This window comes from Zalophus californianus, chromosome 14 (assembly GCF_009762305.2).
Source record: "Zalophus californianus isolate mZalCal1 chromosome 14, mZalCal1.pri.v2, whole genome shotgun sequence".
Lineage (NCBI taxonomy): Eukaryota > Metazoa > Chordata > Mammalia > Carnivora > Otariidae > Zalophus > Zalophus californianus.
In genome coordinates this window covers 9,894,943-9,913,082 of record NC_045608.1, presented here as the reverse complement: position 1 = coordinate 9,913,082, position 18,140 = coordinate 9,894,943, and the positions used below count along the sequence as shown (strand labels likewise).

General features: G+C 47.7%; 1 protein-coding gene across 9 annotated transcripts in view; it reads left to right on the top strand.

Moving 5' to 3' along the window:
• The window catches only part of HECTD4 (HECT domain E3 ubiquitin protein ligase 4), a 181,931-nt gene that overhangs the window by 140,649 nt on the left and 23,142 nt on the right, over positions 1–18,140 (top strand). For all 9 annotated transcript variants that reach the window (XM_027576965.1, XM_027576961.1, XM_027576966.1 and 6 more), the window contains 10 exons: positions 751–887; positions 1,331–1,457; positions 4,755–4,892; positions 6,621–6,757; positions 9,635–9,795; positions 12,482–12,663; positions 13,810–14,015; positions 14,538–14,668; positions 15,168–15,373; positions 17,014–17,193. In XM_027576965.1, coding sequence (XP_027432766.1) covers positions 751–887; positions 1,331–1,457; positions 4,755–4,892; positions 6,621–6,757; positions 9,635–9,795; positions 12,482–12,663; positions 13,810–14,015; positions 14,538–14,668; positions 15,168–15,373; positions 17,014–17,193 — 1,605 coding nt within the window. The remainder of the gene's footprint in view (positions 1–750; positions 888–1,330; positions 1,458–4,754; positions 4,893–6,620; positions 6,758–9,634; positions 9,796–12,481; positions 12,664–13,809; positions 14,016–14,537; positions 14,669–15,167; positions 15,374–17,013; positions 17,194–18,140) is intronic.

The following is an 18,140-nucleotide window of genomic DNA, read 5'->3' as shown; positions in this document are numbered from 1 at the left end:
GGGATGCACATGCTGCTGTTTGTAAACCCATCCAACCTGGGCACGCTCTAGTGCCCACTGGTTATAGGGGCATGGGCCCCAGTGAAAGAAAATGGGGAGCAGGAGATGGTGACTCACTGATTAGAAAGTACATCCCCCACATCCAGGAAGCCTGCCATTACTCAGTGCCGGCAGACTATCGCCACATGGAAATGCAAGCCTGAAAGACTATCCACTTTTTATAAGACTGCTAGAAACCCCACAATTTTATGTGAAATTCTCTATTTTAAAAATGTTAGTTACTTAATTTTTAAAACTGAGGTCATAAAAAAACAACTGAGGTCATCAAAGAATAATAAAACACTAATTGTGGAATCTAGGTGGTGGGTATTAGGTGTGCACTGAAAAATCTTTCCTGGTTATTTGAAAAACTTCATTAATTGAATAAAACCAAGCTTTCAGATCTAGAGGTGTGCACAGACTGTAACTGGCCTGGTTTGGAAACTGTTTTAAGACTCTGCTTGCTTCTTTCTCCTGATGAAGAACTTTCCAAATTCTTCTCTGAATTGAATGAATTCTATCCATAAACACGATTTTAGGATTCAGGATAATGATACATGATTAGTTACTCCATGGCTCCTTCAAAATCCCTCCAAGTGCTAGGAGTCTTTCACATGAAAAAAGAGATTCTGGTTTATCTAAGAGGGAGAAGTTCGTGATTTCTCTGGCCTGCTCTTGCCTAGAATTCACTGTCACTGTGCTCTGTTACAGAATATGACAGTGACACCTCCTGTCATTATAAAGTAGAACTCAGCTATGAGAATTTCATCACCTCGGGCCCAGACCCCCACCCACCTCCTATCGCAGACGACGAAAGTGATGATGAGGATGATGACGACGTCCCCCAGGTACAAGGCCCACAGCACTCGCGCGGCTCCCTGGTGACCAGGACGAGCCACCAGGAATGATTTTGCTTTGATGGTGCAAGGCCGGAATGGTGACACTTCGAGTTATATCACTGTGTTTGAGCAGTAGCTCTGGAACATTCATCTTTGAAATCACATGTCAGTGGCAATACATGCTGGGCTCTTTGGCCCAGTACCGATCTGAGTGTGGGAGAAATGGAGTACCCTGCTAGTGATTCAGCAGTAAGTCAGGGACCATGTGGAGTGCCTACTTGGCTTCAGAGGGAAAGGAAGGGCTTGCCACAGTCTGACTGTTGCCTGCCCTGGCATCTGAGGATGTGATTCTGCTACTGGCCTTGGAGTGGGTGAGAGCTGTAGGTCAGGGAAGGGCTGATGCCCGCATGAGGCGCTCCTTCTCTGTTCATGCCTTTGCCTTCTCCTTCCAGGAGGACCACTACGCCCTGCTGGTGAAAGCCTGGGAGACCAAGGTGTTTCCTACTATCCGAAGACGCTTCCGCAATGAGGCAGAGCGAAAGTCGGGCCTGGACCAGATCAAGGGTGCTTTACAACTAGGTCTGGTGCTTTACGCTGTCCTTGGGAGCTACTTCATGACTTGAGCTGTGCTTAGATGAAACTCAGATGTAAATCAGGAAAGAGGGGCTCATCTAACACCCGGATAGACCTAACCGTGTCCTCCGCCCGTCCTTTCCTGAGCTCTGTGCTCTCCAGCTTCCACTGTCAGCCTTCTCTTTGCTTATCAACTTAACTCCATGTTTGGGTTGATGGGCTGCTGAAATGGTTGAATTGGGAAGCTGGATGGCCTGGGGATTAAATAATTTGGGCGCTCAAGTCACAGCTGTGCTATTTGTCTGTCTGACCTTGGGACAGTTACTTAACCTTTCTGGGCTTTCCTCCCCTTTAAAATGGAATCAGTGATGGTGACCACCTTGTAAGTGCTTTAATACAGGTAAAGCTCCTAGGAATAGTGCCCAGCACAGAGTAAGTGTTCAGTTAATATAGTTCCGGATGTCACCATGGTAACAATGAGGGTGGGGTTTTTCTTCCATGAACACGGGTTCTCTAGCAAAGAATAATGCAAAGTTTGACCCCAGACAGTGGACTGTTAGTGAGTCTTGAGTGCAGGTAGCTAATTTCAGTTTTGAGGATTTTCCTTATCTTGTGAAACACCTGCTTTTTCCCCCCAAACATGGTGGCCTCAGGGATGGTGTAAGAAGTTTCATTTTTGTCCTATATCAGCAGCCTTGCTCCTCTTTGAGCCTTGTTCTGAGAGTAGGCTCTCAGAACCTAGATAAAAATAAAAAGCCCCCACCAGTCCTTTGTTTTTTGGCCAGTTAATATGCTGAGTCCCAGATCTCTAGTGATTACTTTTCTCCCATGTTGGCACCAGGACTGAATGAGTGTGTGTAAATCTATGGTTTGATATTTACTTATTTTCTTTCAAGCTGTCTATCCCCGAAGCTAAGGCCTACGACAGTGGAATGATCTTGTTTAAACTTAACCTGTGGGCATAGCCTCCTCCTGTGACATAGTGGGATTGCTTCCTGCTTTTATCAGAGCCTGGGGTTGGCTGCCGACCCAATTTGGGGCAGATAATTAGTAATTCTTCTCTACTCGAGTTTGGGGCAGAAGGAGCAACATTAGGAAGGCCCTTGGTGGGAATGCACTCGGGTGGTTGTGCGACCAGCCAAAAGGGCCAAGCAGGTATAGCTGAAGATGAGAGCTTGAGGGAAGGGCAGCAGGACACGGGACGAGGGGCAGGGACAACCACTGGGTGCGTTAGGACTTTGGATTTTATTCTCTGTGAGACAGGAAGCCATTGGGAGGTGGTACGCGAAGGAGCCACATAAATCAATGTAGTAGATCCCAGAGATAAAGAGAATTTGCTCTTCCCCATCTGTTTTCAGGATCTGAGAGGAAATGGCCTTGTGTGCTTTGTCGAAGGGCAGAGCAGACCTTTTCTTGGGTTCGAATGACTCTCACTTAGCATAATGCCAGACGCACTGCGGCCCGCCTCGAGGCGCCCATGCAGCGTTGGTTTCAGCGTTGGGAGGCCTTCGATTTGGTGGCACCTGTTGAGCCATCCATTCATCCACTAACCCGTCCCTGCAGGCAGCCAACGCCGCCCAGGCGTCAGGCCCCCAGCCAGGGAAACATCCAGTGGGCCAGAGCAGGGGACGTGGTCGGGGGGCTGTGCGGTAGATCGGGAGGCCAGCACGTGTGTAGCTAGGCCGGGCCAGTCTCGTGGGGCTTTTCTGACAGCCTTCTATTTAAATGCAGATCGGGAGCTGACTTGGTGACAGCTGGCTTACACTGTGAAACATAAAGCGCTGTTTTCAGAGGGGCTGGTGCCTCTTACCGCTTTGGAGAGAGTAAGAAAGGGGGGAAGAATTTACAGTGTGCAGATGAAAAGCCCTTGTATATGATCATTGGTTGCTGTGTTGACTTAGGTTCTGCTTAAATTAGGATTTCTTTTCTTTTACCCTTTGGTGCCTGAGCCATCCTGAGCGTCTGTGGCCAAGGGTGCCTCCTCCTCTGCTCCCAGTTTGGTTAGGGAAAGGAATAGACAGCACGCAGAAAATCTGATCATCCAGAAGTGGCCCTGGACCAGAGGCAGATCGATGACTCAGCCAGAAGTGCCTCCGGCCCCTGATGTGGCCTCTTGCCAAGGCATTCTCTCGGGATCCGTCCGTGTGCTGTGACCAGTCATATGAACCATATTAATTTAAACCTAAAACATTTACCTTTTGAATATAATCTCCTCAGTGTAGCAGTGGCAGAAGTGAAAAGGAGGCTGGGGGATGGCTCGTGGTCCCCAAAGGGCCATCCCTGTGAGGTGGACCAGCCTCCTGCTGTCCAGTCCCCGAGGAAGGGGAATGGTTGAACTTGGCATCCTCCCCGTGTTCCTGGATTCCTGCTGCGTAGACAGCAGAGGATTTGTTCTCCTCTTCCTCATTCCTTTGGAAAATGTTGCAAAGATTATTTTTCCATAATCTTCCAATATCAGGCCACATTCTTGGTCTGTTCTGACAGTTCTTTCTCTAGGCATTCTTCTCTAATTGCAGTCTCCTCCTCCTCAAGTGCGCTCCGAAAATTGCTGTGCCTTTTCCCTCCAGCAAGGCCAGCAAATAAGAGTGGGAGCTGAGTGTGCGGGCGATTGGCCTGTGCACCTGTGCCACCCCCATGTGTGAGAGCTTCGGCAGCGCCAGCAGGTGGAGACGTTGCACCCTGCCACCCTGCGTGCCCCGTGGGGCCGTCCCTTCAGGGACCTTTGTTGACTGCGTTCATTAATTAATAGTGGTTGTTGGTGGTGAACTTAATGGTGTGTTCTCCCTCTGGGAAGGAAGAACACAGCCAATTCCAGTGCTGAGTAGGAGAAGTTGGTGGAGCTCTGTCTCTTTTAAGCAACATGGGTTTGCTGTAAAAATCATGTAGTGCAAAAATGTACAAAGTAAAAAGCTTTTCCTCACTTCTTACCCTCTGTTTGTCCTCTACTTGGTTCTTTTGACTCAACTGAAATAACTGCATAGTAACGCCCCATGATTTTTAACCACTCTATTGATGAGTACTTTCCTTATTTCCATTTTGGGGTTTCCCAGCAGTGCTGCAGGATGTGCTCTTGGATCTTTACACATGTGTGCTTGTGTTTCTGTGGGAGAAATTTGAGAGGTTCCTACAAGTAGGGTATTGAGTGTTTTAAACTTGCCAGATCCCCATAATTACCTTCCCCAAAAGGCTGTATACTCCCATGGGCAGTGTTTGAAAGATTCTCTTACCTTCATTCTCCGTGTGAGTCAGATCCGAAGACTGTGTACTCTTCGGAGAGTTACCAGTGCAGTTATATTTTTTTAGGCATGGTGGACATTGCCCGACAGACGGTTGAATTCCTCTATGAGGAGAACGGCGGCATCCCAAGAGACCTGTATCTTCCCACCATTGAAGACATTAAAGACGAAGCGAACAAGTTCACAATTGATAAAGTTCGAAAAGGTTCTGTTTTCCCTCTTACTTCATCTGTGAAGCTTGCTGTGGAATGAGAGGTTGGGTGTTCACTTGAGTGTGAGCAGAGGAACTGTGAGCTTTCCTGAGGTGACTCCTTTCGCAGAGTGACAGGACCTCTCGCAGCCTCTCTTCTGTGATGCCCTAAAGCTTCCTGCTCGTCTGGCCTCCAGTGGCTTCCTGAGCTCACTGGCACATGCAGTGAGACTGGGCACTTGTGCAGAGGGAGAAGTGGGCCATGGGTGGAGGGTTCCAGAGAGGCCTCCCAGCTTAGGTCAGGGCTGCTGAGCTAGAACCATGAATGTATGGTTGCACTCTGCTTTTTAAAATTTTAATAGAATGTGTTTATTTTTTTGATTAAAAATCTATTGCATTTTTTTTAAGGAAATGAAAATACAGAAAAGCACAAAAAAGAAAAATGGAAACCACTCATTATCAGACCTTCACAAAAATACGAGAACATCAGGGACAGAGGCAGAAATACATATATTTTTGGGGTGCCTGGGTGGCTCAGTCATTAAGCATCTGCCTTCGGCTCAGGTCATGATCCCAGGGTGCCTGGATCGAGCCCCGCATCGGGCTGGGGAGCCTGCTTCTCCCTCTCCCTCTGCCTGCTGCTCCCCCTGCTTGTGCTCTCCCTCTCTCTGTCAAATAAATAAATAAAATCTTAAAAAAATATATTTTTTCTTACTCTTTTTCCTTTTTTAGATATAATTTGCATACCATAAAATCCACCCTTTTAAAGGATACAATTCAGTATTTAGTAGATTCACAAAGTTGTACAACCACCAAACCATTTCCTCTAATTCCAGAACATTTTCATTGTCCAAAAAGAACTCCTGTACCCCCACCATTCCACATTTCTCCTTCCCTTGAGCCCCATTAATTCACCTTTTTGTCCCTATAGACTTCCTCTTCTGGACATTTCCTGTAAATGGAATCCTACAACCTGGGGACTTTGAGTCTGGCCTCTTTCATATGACACACTCTTTCAAGTTCCATCCATTTGTAGCATGTGTTAGTACTTTGTTCCTTTTTATGGCAAAATAATATTCCATTGTGTGGATAATACCCCATTTTTCATCCATTCATCAAATAACGGACACTTGGGTTGTTTCTCACTTTTGGCTATTGTGAGTAATGCTGCTGTGACGGTTTGTGTTCAGGTTTCTTGTATAGGTGTGTGTCGTCCTTTCTCTTGGGTAGATATGTAGACGTGGGATTGCTGGGTCCTATGATAAGTTGAACTTTTTGAGGACTGGCCAGATGATTTTCCAAAGTGATTGCAGCATTTTACATTCCCACCAGAAACGTATAACGCTTCCCATTTCTCCACATCCCTGCCAACACTTATTACTGTCTGTTGGTTAGATTATCGCCATCCTAGTGGGTGTGAAGCGGGGTCTCATTGTGGCTTGGGCTTGTCTACCTAATGACTGATGACAGGGAATGTCTTTTCAGGTGTAGCTTCATTTTTCTTTGGAGAAATGTTTATTCAAATCCTTTGTTAATTTTTTAGTTGGCTTATTTGTTTTTTTATTATGAGAGTTCTTAGAACATTTTGTATGATCTTCAAGACTTTGCTTTGTACCTTTTTGGTTACAACTATACTGAGGTATTGTTAGATGCTGTAGAGCTATTTTAGGCCCTAAAAATATAGGATCCCAAGAGGATAATGGTACTTGCTTCTGAAAAACCTTCTCCCTTTGCCCTTCTCAGGTCTCACAGTAGTAACCCGCTCTCCAGACAGCAACAATGTGGCCAGCAGTACTGTGGGAACTGCCCTGCCAAAATTCGCCATCCGGGGAATGCTGAAAACCTTTGGGCTTCATGGAGTTGTCTTAGATGTTGATTCAGTGAGTAAACAGCCTTTTATATACACGGGGACTTTCATGCCCAGACTCCATGTGTCTTAAAAAGTGATCATCCAGGGCGCCTGGGTGGCTCAGTTGGTTAGGCGACTGCCTTCGGCTCAGGTCATGATCCTGGGGTCCCTGGATCGAGTCCCGCGTTGGGCTCCCTGCTCGGCGGGGAGTCTGCTTCTCCCTCTGACCCTCCCCCCATCTCATGTGCTTTCTCTCTCATTCTCTCTCTCTCTCAAATAAATAAATAAAATCTTTAAAAAAAAAAAAAAAAGTGATCATCCAAGGGTGCCTGGGTGACTCAGTTGGTTAAGTGTCTGCTTTCGGCTCAGGTCATGATCTCAGGGTCATGGGATCAAGCCCCATGTCGGGCTCCTTGCTCAGTGTGAAGTCTGCTTCTCCCTCTGTCTCTTCCCCTCTCCACCTCCCGCCACCACTCATGCTTGCTCTCTCTCAAGTTAAAAAAATAAATAAATCTTTTTAAAAAAATGTGCAATCATGCAGATGGATTACTCTTCAAACTAGGAATGGAGAAAGTGAGCTAAGTGCTCACACCAAATGGCTTGCCTGAGGTTTTTTCGTGGGCTCAGATCAGGGCTGATGATAGATGATGATAAGCTCTCAATCCTCAGGGCTGTCAGCCCTTCAGACCATGATGCCTCTGCCAGCATTTTGTCAGCCATGTTCAGACCATCCCTATATTCTTCCTACCCAAGTCCCGGGAACATTCTCCTGTGGTCCTTGGTAAATGGATGATCTGTCTTTGTCATGACTGTTACAGACACAGACACAAGTCGAAGAAATAGTTTTATGATTTTGATCACATCATCTTGCTGGTTCTCTCAGCCTGTTTTCCAGTATGTAACACGAGTGTATTAAACCCACGGGGTTCTCAGCAGGGGTGGGGGGTATGGGTGGGGAAGAAGGAACAGAACATGCATGCGGGCAAAGCCAAAGCTTTCTTTGGTCGCATGCATGTACTGGCGTTTGAGGAGTTTCCTGTGCAAGAAAAACTGATGAACTAATATCTAGTTCATGCCTAAGAGTCTCTGATGAGAAAGGATCTATGGCCATGTAGATAAGCTAGAATCTACCTGGATACGGATACAGAAACCGGTAATGTTAGGTACCATTAACGCTTTGAAACGGAAAGCTTTACATTTTTACTGACTCCATTTCACCCATACTTAATTATGAATCATTAAATTTTTTAAATATTTGAGAAAGGGAGTGCACACATATGAGCAGTGGGGAGAGGCAGAGGGAGGAGGGAGAGAATCTCAAGGAAACTACTTGCTGAGCACGGAGCCTGATGCGGAGCTCGATCTAATGACCCTGAGATCATGACCTGAGCTGAAACTAAGAGTTGGACATTCAACCAACTGAGCCACCCAGGTACTCCCTGAAGCATTAAATTTTTTTTTTTTTTAAAGATTTATTTATTTATTTGAGAGAGAGAATGAGACAGAGAGAGAGAGCACGTGAGAGGGGGGAGGGTCAGAGGGAGCAGACCCCCTGCTGAGCAGGGAGCCCGATGCGGGACTCGATCCCGGGACTCCAGGATCATGACCTGAGCCGAAGGCAGTCGCTTAACCAACTGAGCCACCCAGGTACTCCCTGAAGCATTAAATTTTTAAGAGAGGCTATTGACTGATGGTTTACTAAGGTGAACGTCCAAGTAGAAAATTCGATTAGTAATACTATTAATCTCCCGTTGCCTTCTGATACAAACTTCTCACTTGGTTATCAGAAAGTATAGAACAGTGTTTTTCAGCAGTGGAAATGTGTGCAAGTATAAATTAGAAAAACAGAAATTTTGTTAAAATAATTCTGTTATTATTGGGACGCCTGGGGGGCTCAATCGATTAAGCGTCTGCCTTTGGCTCAGGTCATGGTCCCAGGGTCCTGGGATCGAGCCCCACATCAGGCTCCTTGCTCAGCGGAGAGCCTGCTTCTCCCTCTGCCTGCTGTTCTCCCCCTGCTTGTGCTCTCTCTCTGGCAAATAAATAAATAAAATCTTTAAAAATAATAATTGTTTGATTCTTTTATGTTTTAGTAATAATCCCTAAACAAAAATTACGTTTGTATTTGAATCCAAAGCGTATATGCATGAGTTTACTTTTTATTTTCCTGCAATAAAATGGAGCTATTAGATTTCCTGCTTTTCCAAAATTATTTTTTTTAAAGATTTATTTGAGAGAGCATGAGCGGGGGGTGGGGTGGGAGCAAAGGGGGGGAGAGAGAGAGAGAGAGAGTCTCCCCACTAAGCACAGAGCCCGGCGTGGAGCTCAATCCCTTGACCCTGAGATCACGACCCAAGCCAAAACCAAGAGTTGTATGCCCAAACTGACCAAGCCACCCAGGCGCCCCATGCTTTTACAAAATCATCAACATAAAAACAATGAACATTAAACAAAATGCACTGAATTATTGCTGAAATATAGCACTGTTCAATTTTTTTTTTTTTTTTTTTTAATTAGAGTTGCGGGGAGGGCCAGAGGGAAAGAGAATCCTAAGCAGGCTTCACGCCCATCGCAGAGCCCAACACATGGCTCAGTCCCACAACCCTGAGATCAGGACCTGAGCCAAAACTAGAGTCGGATGCTTAACTGACTGAGCCACCCAGGTGCCCCTGTCTTTAAATTTCTGATTCGTGATTACATACCAGTTAAGATTTGAAAAGTGGTATGAAAAAACTAAACACACTGTCGATACTAACCAGTTGTCTTTGACCTTTTAGAGACTCAGTGACATGAAACTAACATTTATTACCATAGAACATGTACATATACATACATATGTATTTTAAAACTTGAGGGGGAAAAGTCAGTGCCCAAAAAGTCAAATAGACCTTTCCTTTAACTGTTGTAGGTGAATGAATTAGTGCAGGTAGAAACGTACCTCCGAAGTGAAGGCGTGCTGGTCCGATACTGGTATCCGATTGATATGCTGGAAAGGCCCCCAGCAGGCTACCGGAGGACGGCCACCAATGGGCTGGTCACGCTCGACAATACCAACCTTCAAATTCACAGGTAAGATTGAGCCCTTCTTTCTAGTGGATCACAGAAATTCACTTATATCTTTATCACATGTACCATTTGTCATTGACAAGCTTTTCCTTCAAAGCTAAGAGTTAGAAGGAAGCTAGTAAAGTAACAGCAAAATTGCAGGAGTTGGGAAGAAATGTCGTGGGATCTGGTGTCACCCAGCCTGTGCCACAGGCACTCTGCTGTGAGCTGCAGGGGAGAAGGGGGATTGAGGGATGGCTGGAGATCTGGAAGAGTGTGGAAAGTTGTAAAGAGTAAAGCACGTCCAGAAGAGAGAAGTAAGCCAGTCCAGAAGAGATGTCCAGGCCCAGTGTGGGCAGCCAGCTCATTTCTCCATTAAGCTAACAAGGTGTTCGTTCCTGAATGCGTGTTTTGTGCCTAGCACTGGGCGGAGGTCTCTAAGGAAGCATGTTCTACCTTTGGTGGATTGTCTTTCTCCTCTAATTCAGTTGTCATGGCTTTCCATTTCCCTTGGAGTAGAATTCAAACTAGTAACCTACCTCACGAAACCCCTTCCTGAGCCCCAAAGTCTCCTCTTCTCCATGAACTCTCTGTCAGCAGAGCCGGCTTTTCCGCATCTCTCAGGCCTGATGCTCGTGTCCTCCAAGGTGTCTCTGCACATGCTCTTCCCCCGGCCTGGAGCACTTTGCTCAGAACTTTGCATGGCTGTTTCATTCTTGTCATTTGAATCTCATGTCACCTTTCCAAAGAGGCTTTGCCTCACCATCTAAAGTAAGCACGAAGCCACATGTTGTCATAGCGCTGCATCTTACTTCCTTTCCAGGACCTGATGTTCTTGCCTGTGAGTTTGGTTTAATTTATTAATTGTGTTGTGTCTCCTCCTCCTAGACTGTAAGGTTTCTAAAAGCAGAGACTTTAATTCTTTGCTAGAGCCCCCCGTTTCTAATCAGGACCCTGGCTCATGTTGCAAACTCAAAATATCTGTTGAAAAGATACATATATGCTTGAATATCAATACGATAGTCTTAAAAGCTTTTAAAGCTTTATTTCATAAGTCAGTTGTATTTTTAGCAAATGTTTCTGATGGATGTGACTTAATGCCCTTTTGCTAGCAACCGAGCGAGAAGGCCAGAAAGTGCTTTGTAAGGTTACAATCAGGCTGTAGATGTAGGACATTTATTCTCAGAATTACGGCGGTGATTTCAGTATCAGGAGAGCTAAGAAATTATGCCACATGGGTTTGTTTGATCAATAAAGTGACTGGATTTCTCGTCCCAGCACAGATTTTCCTCAGAGGTATGCTCTGCCTAACACGCTCACGTGGCTTTGGGAGAGGACTTAGAGCGGTAGATGGCTCAGCAGTAGCTTCAGAGGCACTAAGTCTGCAGGGACAGAGCAGGGACTGCTGGGCAGGCCCAAAATAATCTCACTCCAGCTGCAGCCCCTGAAATCTGAGGAGGAAGCTGTGGGGAGTCAGAAAGGGCTTGTATTCAGACCTCCTCTGTGTTGCTGCCCCGGCCATTCTGAGCTGTGCCCGTGCAGTCAGCAAATGGACTTCCGTGGAGGGAGGAAACAGGTAAGTAAAGGTGGTTTGTTTTAAAGTCCAGCGTGAGAATATTACAGACTGGTGGAGATGAGAAAGAAACCACCTAAATGCAGCATCTTAGCTGTGTTTATCTTCATATTTGTACAAATTCATCAGGTCTTACGTGGCTTCTTTAATTACCGTTATGCCTAAATGTGAGTTATGATAGACCAGCATTAAATTCAATTCAGATCAGTAGGCGATACAGAATGAGCCCTGATGACTCCAAGTGGGTTTGAAACCTAGACTTTTTAGAGACAACAGGGCTGCTTCTAACTTGCCTTTTTAGTTAAATGCTTAATACCAGGAGAATTTTTAATAATGGTGATTAGCTAAAGAAATACAGGGAGCCTCCCCAGTGCTTAGTATTAGATTATTTGCCAGGAGATGCAATTCTAAATGAGACCTGCTTAGACACTAATGAGCTGTTATTCAAGGCGAATGCCAGTTACTTCAGAAACTCTTCACACACAAAGGGTTTGCAGTGAATTTCTTATAAGAGCTTTAGTGAGCTGTAGTTCACGTACGGCGTAGCTCACCCGTTTAACGCATACAAGTCGGTGGTGGTCAGTATATTTACGGAGGTGTACAAGCCTCACCACAATCGCTTTTAAAACCTTTTCATCACCCGAAGGAGAAAGCCGTACCCATTCTCTCCTCTCGCTCAACTTTCTTCCGTTTCTATGGATTTGCTTGGTTCTGGACAGTCTGTGTGAGTGGAATCACGCACTGTGGGGCCCTTTGTGTCTGGCCTTTTTTTCTTGGCACGATGTCTCCAAGGTTGATCCACGTAGCAGGTGTCGGCGCTTCATCCCTTACCGCTGAATAGCGTTCTACTGACTGGATTTACCATCCTCGCTGGATGGACGTTTGCCTTGTTTCCAGTTTGGGGCCACTCTGAGTAATGCTCTTGTGAACATCCATGTAGAAGTTTTGTGCGGACCTCGATTTTCACTTCTTTTTCCACAGTGATTTTTGAGTAGAGAAAATCCAAACATACTTAAACCTGACTTTTTATTTAAGACCCAAGTGACTAGCCTGGCGTGCGGAACCCGAGGCCGGAAGAGAGGCCTGTGGCCTGGCCCGAGCCCCGGCGCTGAGCACGCCTCCCGCTTTCCCCCGCAGAGAGCTGCTGCGGTGTGAGGCGGCACTGGCCAGGCTGTACTGTCGCGTGGCCCTGCTCAACATCTTCGCCCCGAAGCTGCCGCACTTGTTCACCCGCCTCTTCCACATCCCCGCCATCCGGGACATCACCCTGGAGCACCTGCAGCTGCTGTCCAATCAGCTCCTGGCTCCCCCCCTCCCAGGTGAGCCTGGCTTCTGGCCGTCCCTGGCGACATCAGCTCAGGGTGAGACGGCCCTGAGAGTGAGCCCAGCCCCCAGGGAGGAGACTGGGGGTGACGGACTCGCTGTCCGGGTGGCACAGGCCTTCAGGCTAGTGTAGATAAACGGCCCTGAACAGTCGCGATGATCTGGGCAGTGCTTGCTCACTTTGAAAAATGGAAGTATACTACATGACCTATTTAGTCCTTGACCTATTAAGCACTCACTGAGCTTCCCGACCGAATTGTGGATCGAAGAAAATTAAGCATCACTTAGGAAATCCTGTCACTGTACTGTTGCTACAGACATTCTCGCAGGCATTGTTCAGAAAGGAAAATGCTCCTTTTGCCAAGCTCCTCCACAGCAGACCTCACTGGTTCATTGATTTCCGGTGCAGCTGTTTAAGTGGGCCAGGTTGTGTGCACCTGCTAACATTGGGGCCGTTGGTGAGGCCCGATGCTGTGTGTTTGCTCCCCTGGCGAATGCTAAGCGATGAACCTGCTTAGCCCAGCCCAAGACCGAGGAGCCCCTCTCTGTCCCCAGCCCCAGCACCTCAGCCTCCGCCTGCTCCCCTTGGCCTCCCAGCAACTAAAATGGGAGCAAGAGGTGAGAGGGTAGATGGCACTCAGGGCCTAGCAGGCATCTCCCAGCTATGGGGTCCCAGTCAGTGTGCGGGGTCCCCTGGCCCACCCCCAAGAACTTAGAGGTTCCAAAACATCTGGAAAGCTTTAAAGTGTTTGTGAAGAAACTTTGCCATAATGACCTAACACTGGCTTTCCACACTCCCTAGCGGTTCCTTGGGGCAGCTCGGGAGGGGCCAGGGCACACGAGTAGGTCAGGCTGCGGGAACCCCTGCATCCAAGCAGCTCCATTTCTGTTTAAAGTAGACTTGGCCCACCACTTTAGGTTTTATTTTAGGAAACACTTTTGTTGCTTTAAAGAAAGGAAAAATTCAGACCACTGATGTGAACCCCTCCTCTCCCAGCCTGCCAGCCTGCAGGATCTGATCGGTAATACCTGAGACGCTGTGTCCAAGCTCCCCCCGGGCAGGCTGCTCGCTGTTACCCAGGCTCTGCCCGCCGTTGGCGTCTGCCGTTCTGGTGAACTTAGATTTTCTTTCCTGGCCGCAGATGGCACCATCAGCTCCAGCTCCATCCTCCTGGCGCAGTCTCTGCAGCATTGCGTCCACTCCCAGAACTGCTCGGCCACTGACCTCTTCTACCAGGGCAGCTCCCAGACAGTGCGAGAGTGGCTCAACGTGGCCATCACCCGGACCCTGCACCAGGGCGAGGAGAGCCTGCTGGAGCTGACGAAACAGATCTGCTCCTTCCTGCAGGTAGACGGCTGAAGCTCTAATGTCCCTGAACCAGGGTTATGACTTTTAATTAGAAGTCTTACTGGCTTGCTGAAAATGACACTCTCTTCCCCAACCCCCCTAAGCCCCGCTGAACCAGTCTCCTTTACCTCATGGCTTTCCCACCTTGTCCCATCCATAGTGGCCTTCCTCCTGGAGGGCTTTCTTGTCCCTGGAGCCTGTGGCCATGTATGTGTTGGCTCTGTCCTTTGCCTGGTAGTTGGGAGATGAAATGCTCTCCTGTGTGTGGCCTGTGGCTTCCCTTGTTAAATCTCTCTTTGCAGGGCGCCTGGGTGGCTCAGTTGGTTAAGCGACTGCCTTCGGCTCAGGTCATGATCCTAGGGTCCCAGGATCGAGTCCCGCGTCGGGCTCCCTGCTCAGCGGGGAGTCTGCTTCTCCCTCTGACCTTCCTCCATCTCATGCTCTCTCTCTACCATTCTCTCTCTCAATAAATAAATAAAAATCTAAAAAAAAAAAAAAAAAAAAAAAAATCTCTCTTTGCAGACAGCACCCGAGCAGTTCCCCTCTGAGGAGTTCCCGATTTCAGAGTCCAAAGTCAACATGGATGTCAATTTCCCTGGGGCGGCTTTTGTCGTCGTGTCTTGCAAAGAAAGTCAGTCTGGATTCCGCAAAGAGTAAGTTGCCTGTTCTCTAGGAGAGCTAACGGGAGAGAAAAGAAAACTGGAAGGGCACCTAGGTGGCTCAGTCATTAAGCGTCTGCCTTCGGCTCAGGTCATGGTCTCAGGGTCCTGGGATCGAGCCCCACATCGGGCTCCCTGCTCAGCGGGTGGCCTGTTTCTCCCTCTCCCACTCCCCCTGCTTGTGTTCCCTGTCTCGCTATGTCTCTCTCTGTCAAATAAATAAAATCTTAAAAAAAAAAAAAAAAGAAAAAGAAAACTGGAGACTAGTGAAACTGACAGAAGAAAAACTCAAATTTAGTCTTTAACACATACCGGTAGTATTTGAAAATAGTCTATAGTTCCTCCCATATTTCCGTGTTTGGGAAATTCGTCCTAATAAAGGATGACCTTCTAAGATGTGGTGGGAATGACTTACAAAAGCCCACTTCTTACTCTCCATCTCCTCCCTGGCATGAGCAGCTAGACTCTGCTGACCCTCCTCCCTCCTCCACAGCTCCTCCCTGTACAAGGCGCCGTGGGCACGGGTGCTTGTGTATGGGCTTGGCCACAAAGTCAAGCGAAATGGCCAGCTAAACCTGATCGAGGCCGTCTGTTACCCACGGGATGCATCTCCGGCCAACACTGGCCTCACGCCACCACCTACAGCCAACCAGTACCCCTCGGTGATCCTCTCCACAGACAAGGTCCACATCAAACTGGGTATGTCTCTGAATTAGCGCTTGGTAAGAAGAACAGTGTGAAGTCGTTTTTGGCTTTCCTTCTTTTTGAAGATAGAAAGGATTTTGTACCTTGCTGTGTGTTGTCAGTAAAGAACAGAAGTGCTTGGGACAGTATATTTTTGGGGCAGGAGATGAAATGAGTGCTTTTCCTGCCTGGGGCAGACCTGGCAGATGCTGCCCAGACGTCAGTGGGGATTTCCTTTCCTTTCCTTTTGCAAGTGTGCGCTCTTTAGAGTGAACTGAACAGAGTGGTCCTTTAGCGGCAATAATACCCACTGCCTTCCTCCAGCGCTCATCAGAACCGAATTCTCTCGGGTGCGAGTGGCTCCCTGGGGCGCAGGCCACAGTGAGCATCTGTCCCCCATCTCTGTGGTAAATAGCCCGGCGGCCGGGCTGGGAGGGCCCGTGAGTCTCGTCTCCTTGGCATTCTTTGCTAAGCCTGCATGGGTTTAGGTTTAGGGGAGAGATCTGCAGATCCTGAAGCTGCCCCCTGCTTGTACGCTCCGCACACCGGGGCCGGGTGACTCTTTCCAAGAAAACGCACAGAAGCGAGGAAAACCTGGTCACAGACTTCCACTGCACTTCCTGTCACGTCTGACAAGAAAGGACGGACCTGTGTTTGCTAGAGACAATTCTGAAATGTATTTGACCTTCCAGGCAAAAGTTGGGCTTTGGCTTCCCGCACCCCGTCCTAGAGACCTTGCAACTTCAGGGAATGAAACGAAAGGAGACTTCTAAACAACTAGACGACCTCTCTTCGTTAGGGCCGGTCCAAACGACTGGACGGCCTCTCTTCGTTAGGGCCGATTGTTTTCACAGTACTTTGCCTGTACTAACTGTTCTTTAAACTTTATAATTAAATAAGCAGAAGATCTCTATCTTTTCATTCCTCAGTTATCACCATATAAACATTCACCCCCAAAGGCAGGCCAATCAGCATGGTGCCTCCTGACTTATCCAAAGACCCACAGGTCCCTGCTGGCCTGACTTATGTCTGGTCAGGGCCTGCAGCAGGCCTTGGGGTACGGTGCAGGCTAGGAAGGGGGGTCAGGCCTTGGGGCCTTTTTCCTCTTGCTGCAGCATCTCTGGCCAGATTCAGGGCTGGCAGTGACACAAGGCAATAAGAGAAAATCAAAGCCCAAGGTCCTGGTAGTGCTAGTCTGCGGTGCCCCTTGCTGGTCTACTCTGTAACCAATACAAGCTTAATGGTCTCATGGGATTGCAGCCACACCAAATGGCTAATTATTTCTTTCCCAAGCTGGGGATATTCCAGTGAAGCATCTTTTAAGGTCTGACTTAGTATTTCCATGCTGGCTCATCAGGCTGGTTGGTATCTAACCAGCTGGGGAATATTTATCCTTCCCCATTCTCATTGCTGCCCTTTGTCCCCTTGTCACACTGACAAACGGACTCTTTGGAGGATGTCCTCAGGCCCCTCCTGCATCTGCAGCTGACTCGATCTGGAGTGCGGGAGGAGTTACGTTTCCTTTTGCCTCCAGCAGATGAGCAGGTGGGCTTTCCAGCCCTGTTCTTCCACACACACCTGGTGGGTCCTCTTCTGAGGCTTATTTAGGTCACATGCTGCCAGTTATGAGCCTTCCTCCTCTGCCGCTCTTCTAGGGGTGTCTCCCCCTCCCGGAGCCGTGCTGGTGTTGCACTCTCTGCCCCTGGAGTTCCCTCTGGCTATGGCCTTCGCCGAGCAGCTGCTGTCCTGGAGATCAGAGGATGGTGACGGGAGATCCGAGGATGAGCCCGACGCCATCCCGACATCTGTCCTCCTACAAGTTGTGGAGCTGCTGGGTAAGGCTTACCTTCCCTCAGGATTGGGCCCGCGAGAGCTAGGGGAGCTAGCTCAGTGCCTGATGAAGGCGCTCACCCGCTGGTGGCCTCCTGTTGGGTTGCTGTCCTTTGAAAACGGCTTGCAGAGCTGATCGTAGTGTGGAGCCTAGACTTCTTGGTGGTGGTGGTGGTGGTGGTGGTGGCGGCGGTATGTTGTGTTTAAGATTTATTTATTTTGAGAGAGAGCATGGGCAGGAGGAGCAGGGGGGAGTGGGAGAGAGAATCTCAAGCCAATTCCACACGGAGCCCGATGCAGGGCTCGATCTCCCAACCCTGAGATAACGACCGAGCCAAAACCAAAAGTCAGATGCTTACCTGACTGAGCCACCCAGACGCCCCTAAAGCCTAGCCTTCTAACAGCATGACGTACAGGGTGTTCTCTTTATTTTGAAGGTGGCAACTAACCATGGAAATAAGATTAATTTTATCACACTTTAAAACACAAATATATGTCATTTTTATAACTTTGGAGGTAAAAGGTAGTGTGGGAGTAAGTAAAAATGTTGCAAAATCAGACATTATGACTTCATAGTTCCTGAAAGGTTAAAAAGGGGTTGCATTTTGGTAAAACTCATAGAAAGGCAAACTTAAGAGTTGTACATTTTGCCATATGTAAATTCACCTCACATTCTAAATAAATATTGAACATCATTAATGATACATCTACTTTGAAATAATCAAATACTAAGCTGAGTTATTGGGTGAATAGAGAGGTAGATAGGTACATAAGAGCAAATATGGCAGAGTGTTAATGGGAGAATATAGGTGGTGAACATACAAGTATTTACTGTCTAAGTAGTTCAACTTCCCTATATTTGTTTTAAAAGATTTTATTTATTTATTTGACAGAGCACAAGTAGGCAGAGCGGCAGGCAGCGGGAGAGGGAAAAGCAGACTCCCTGCTGAGC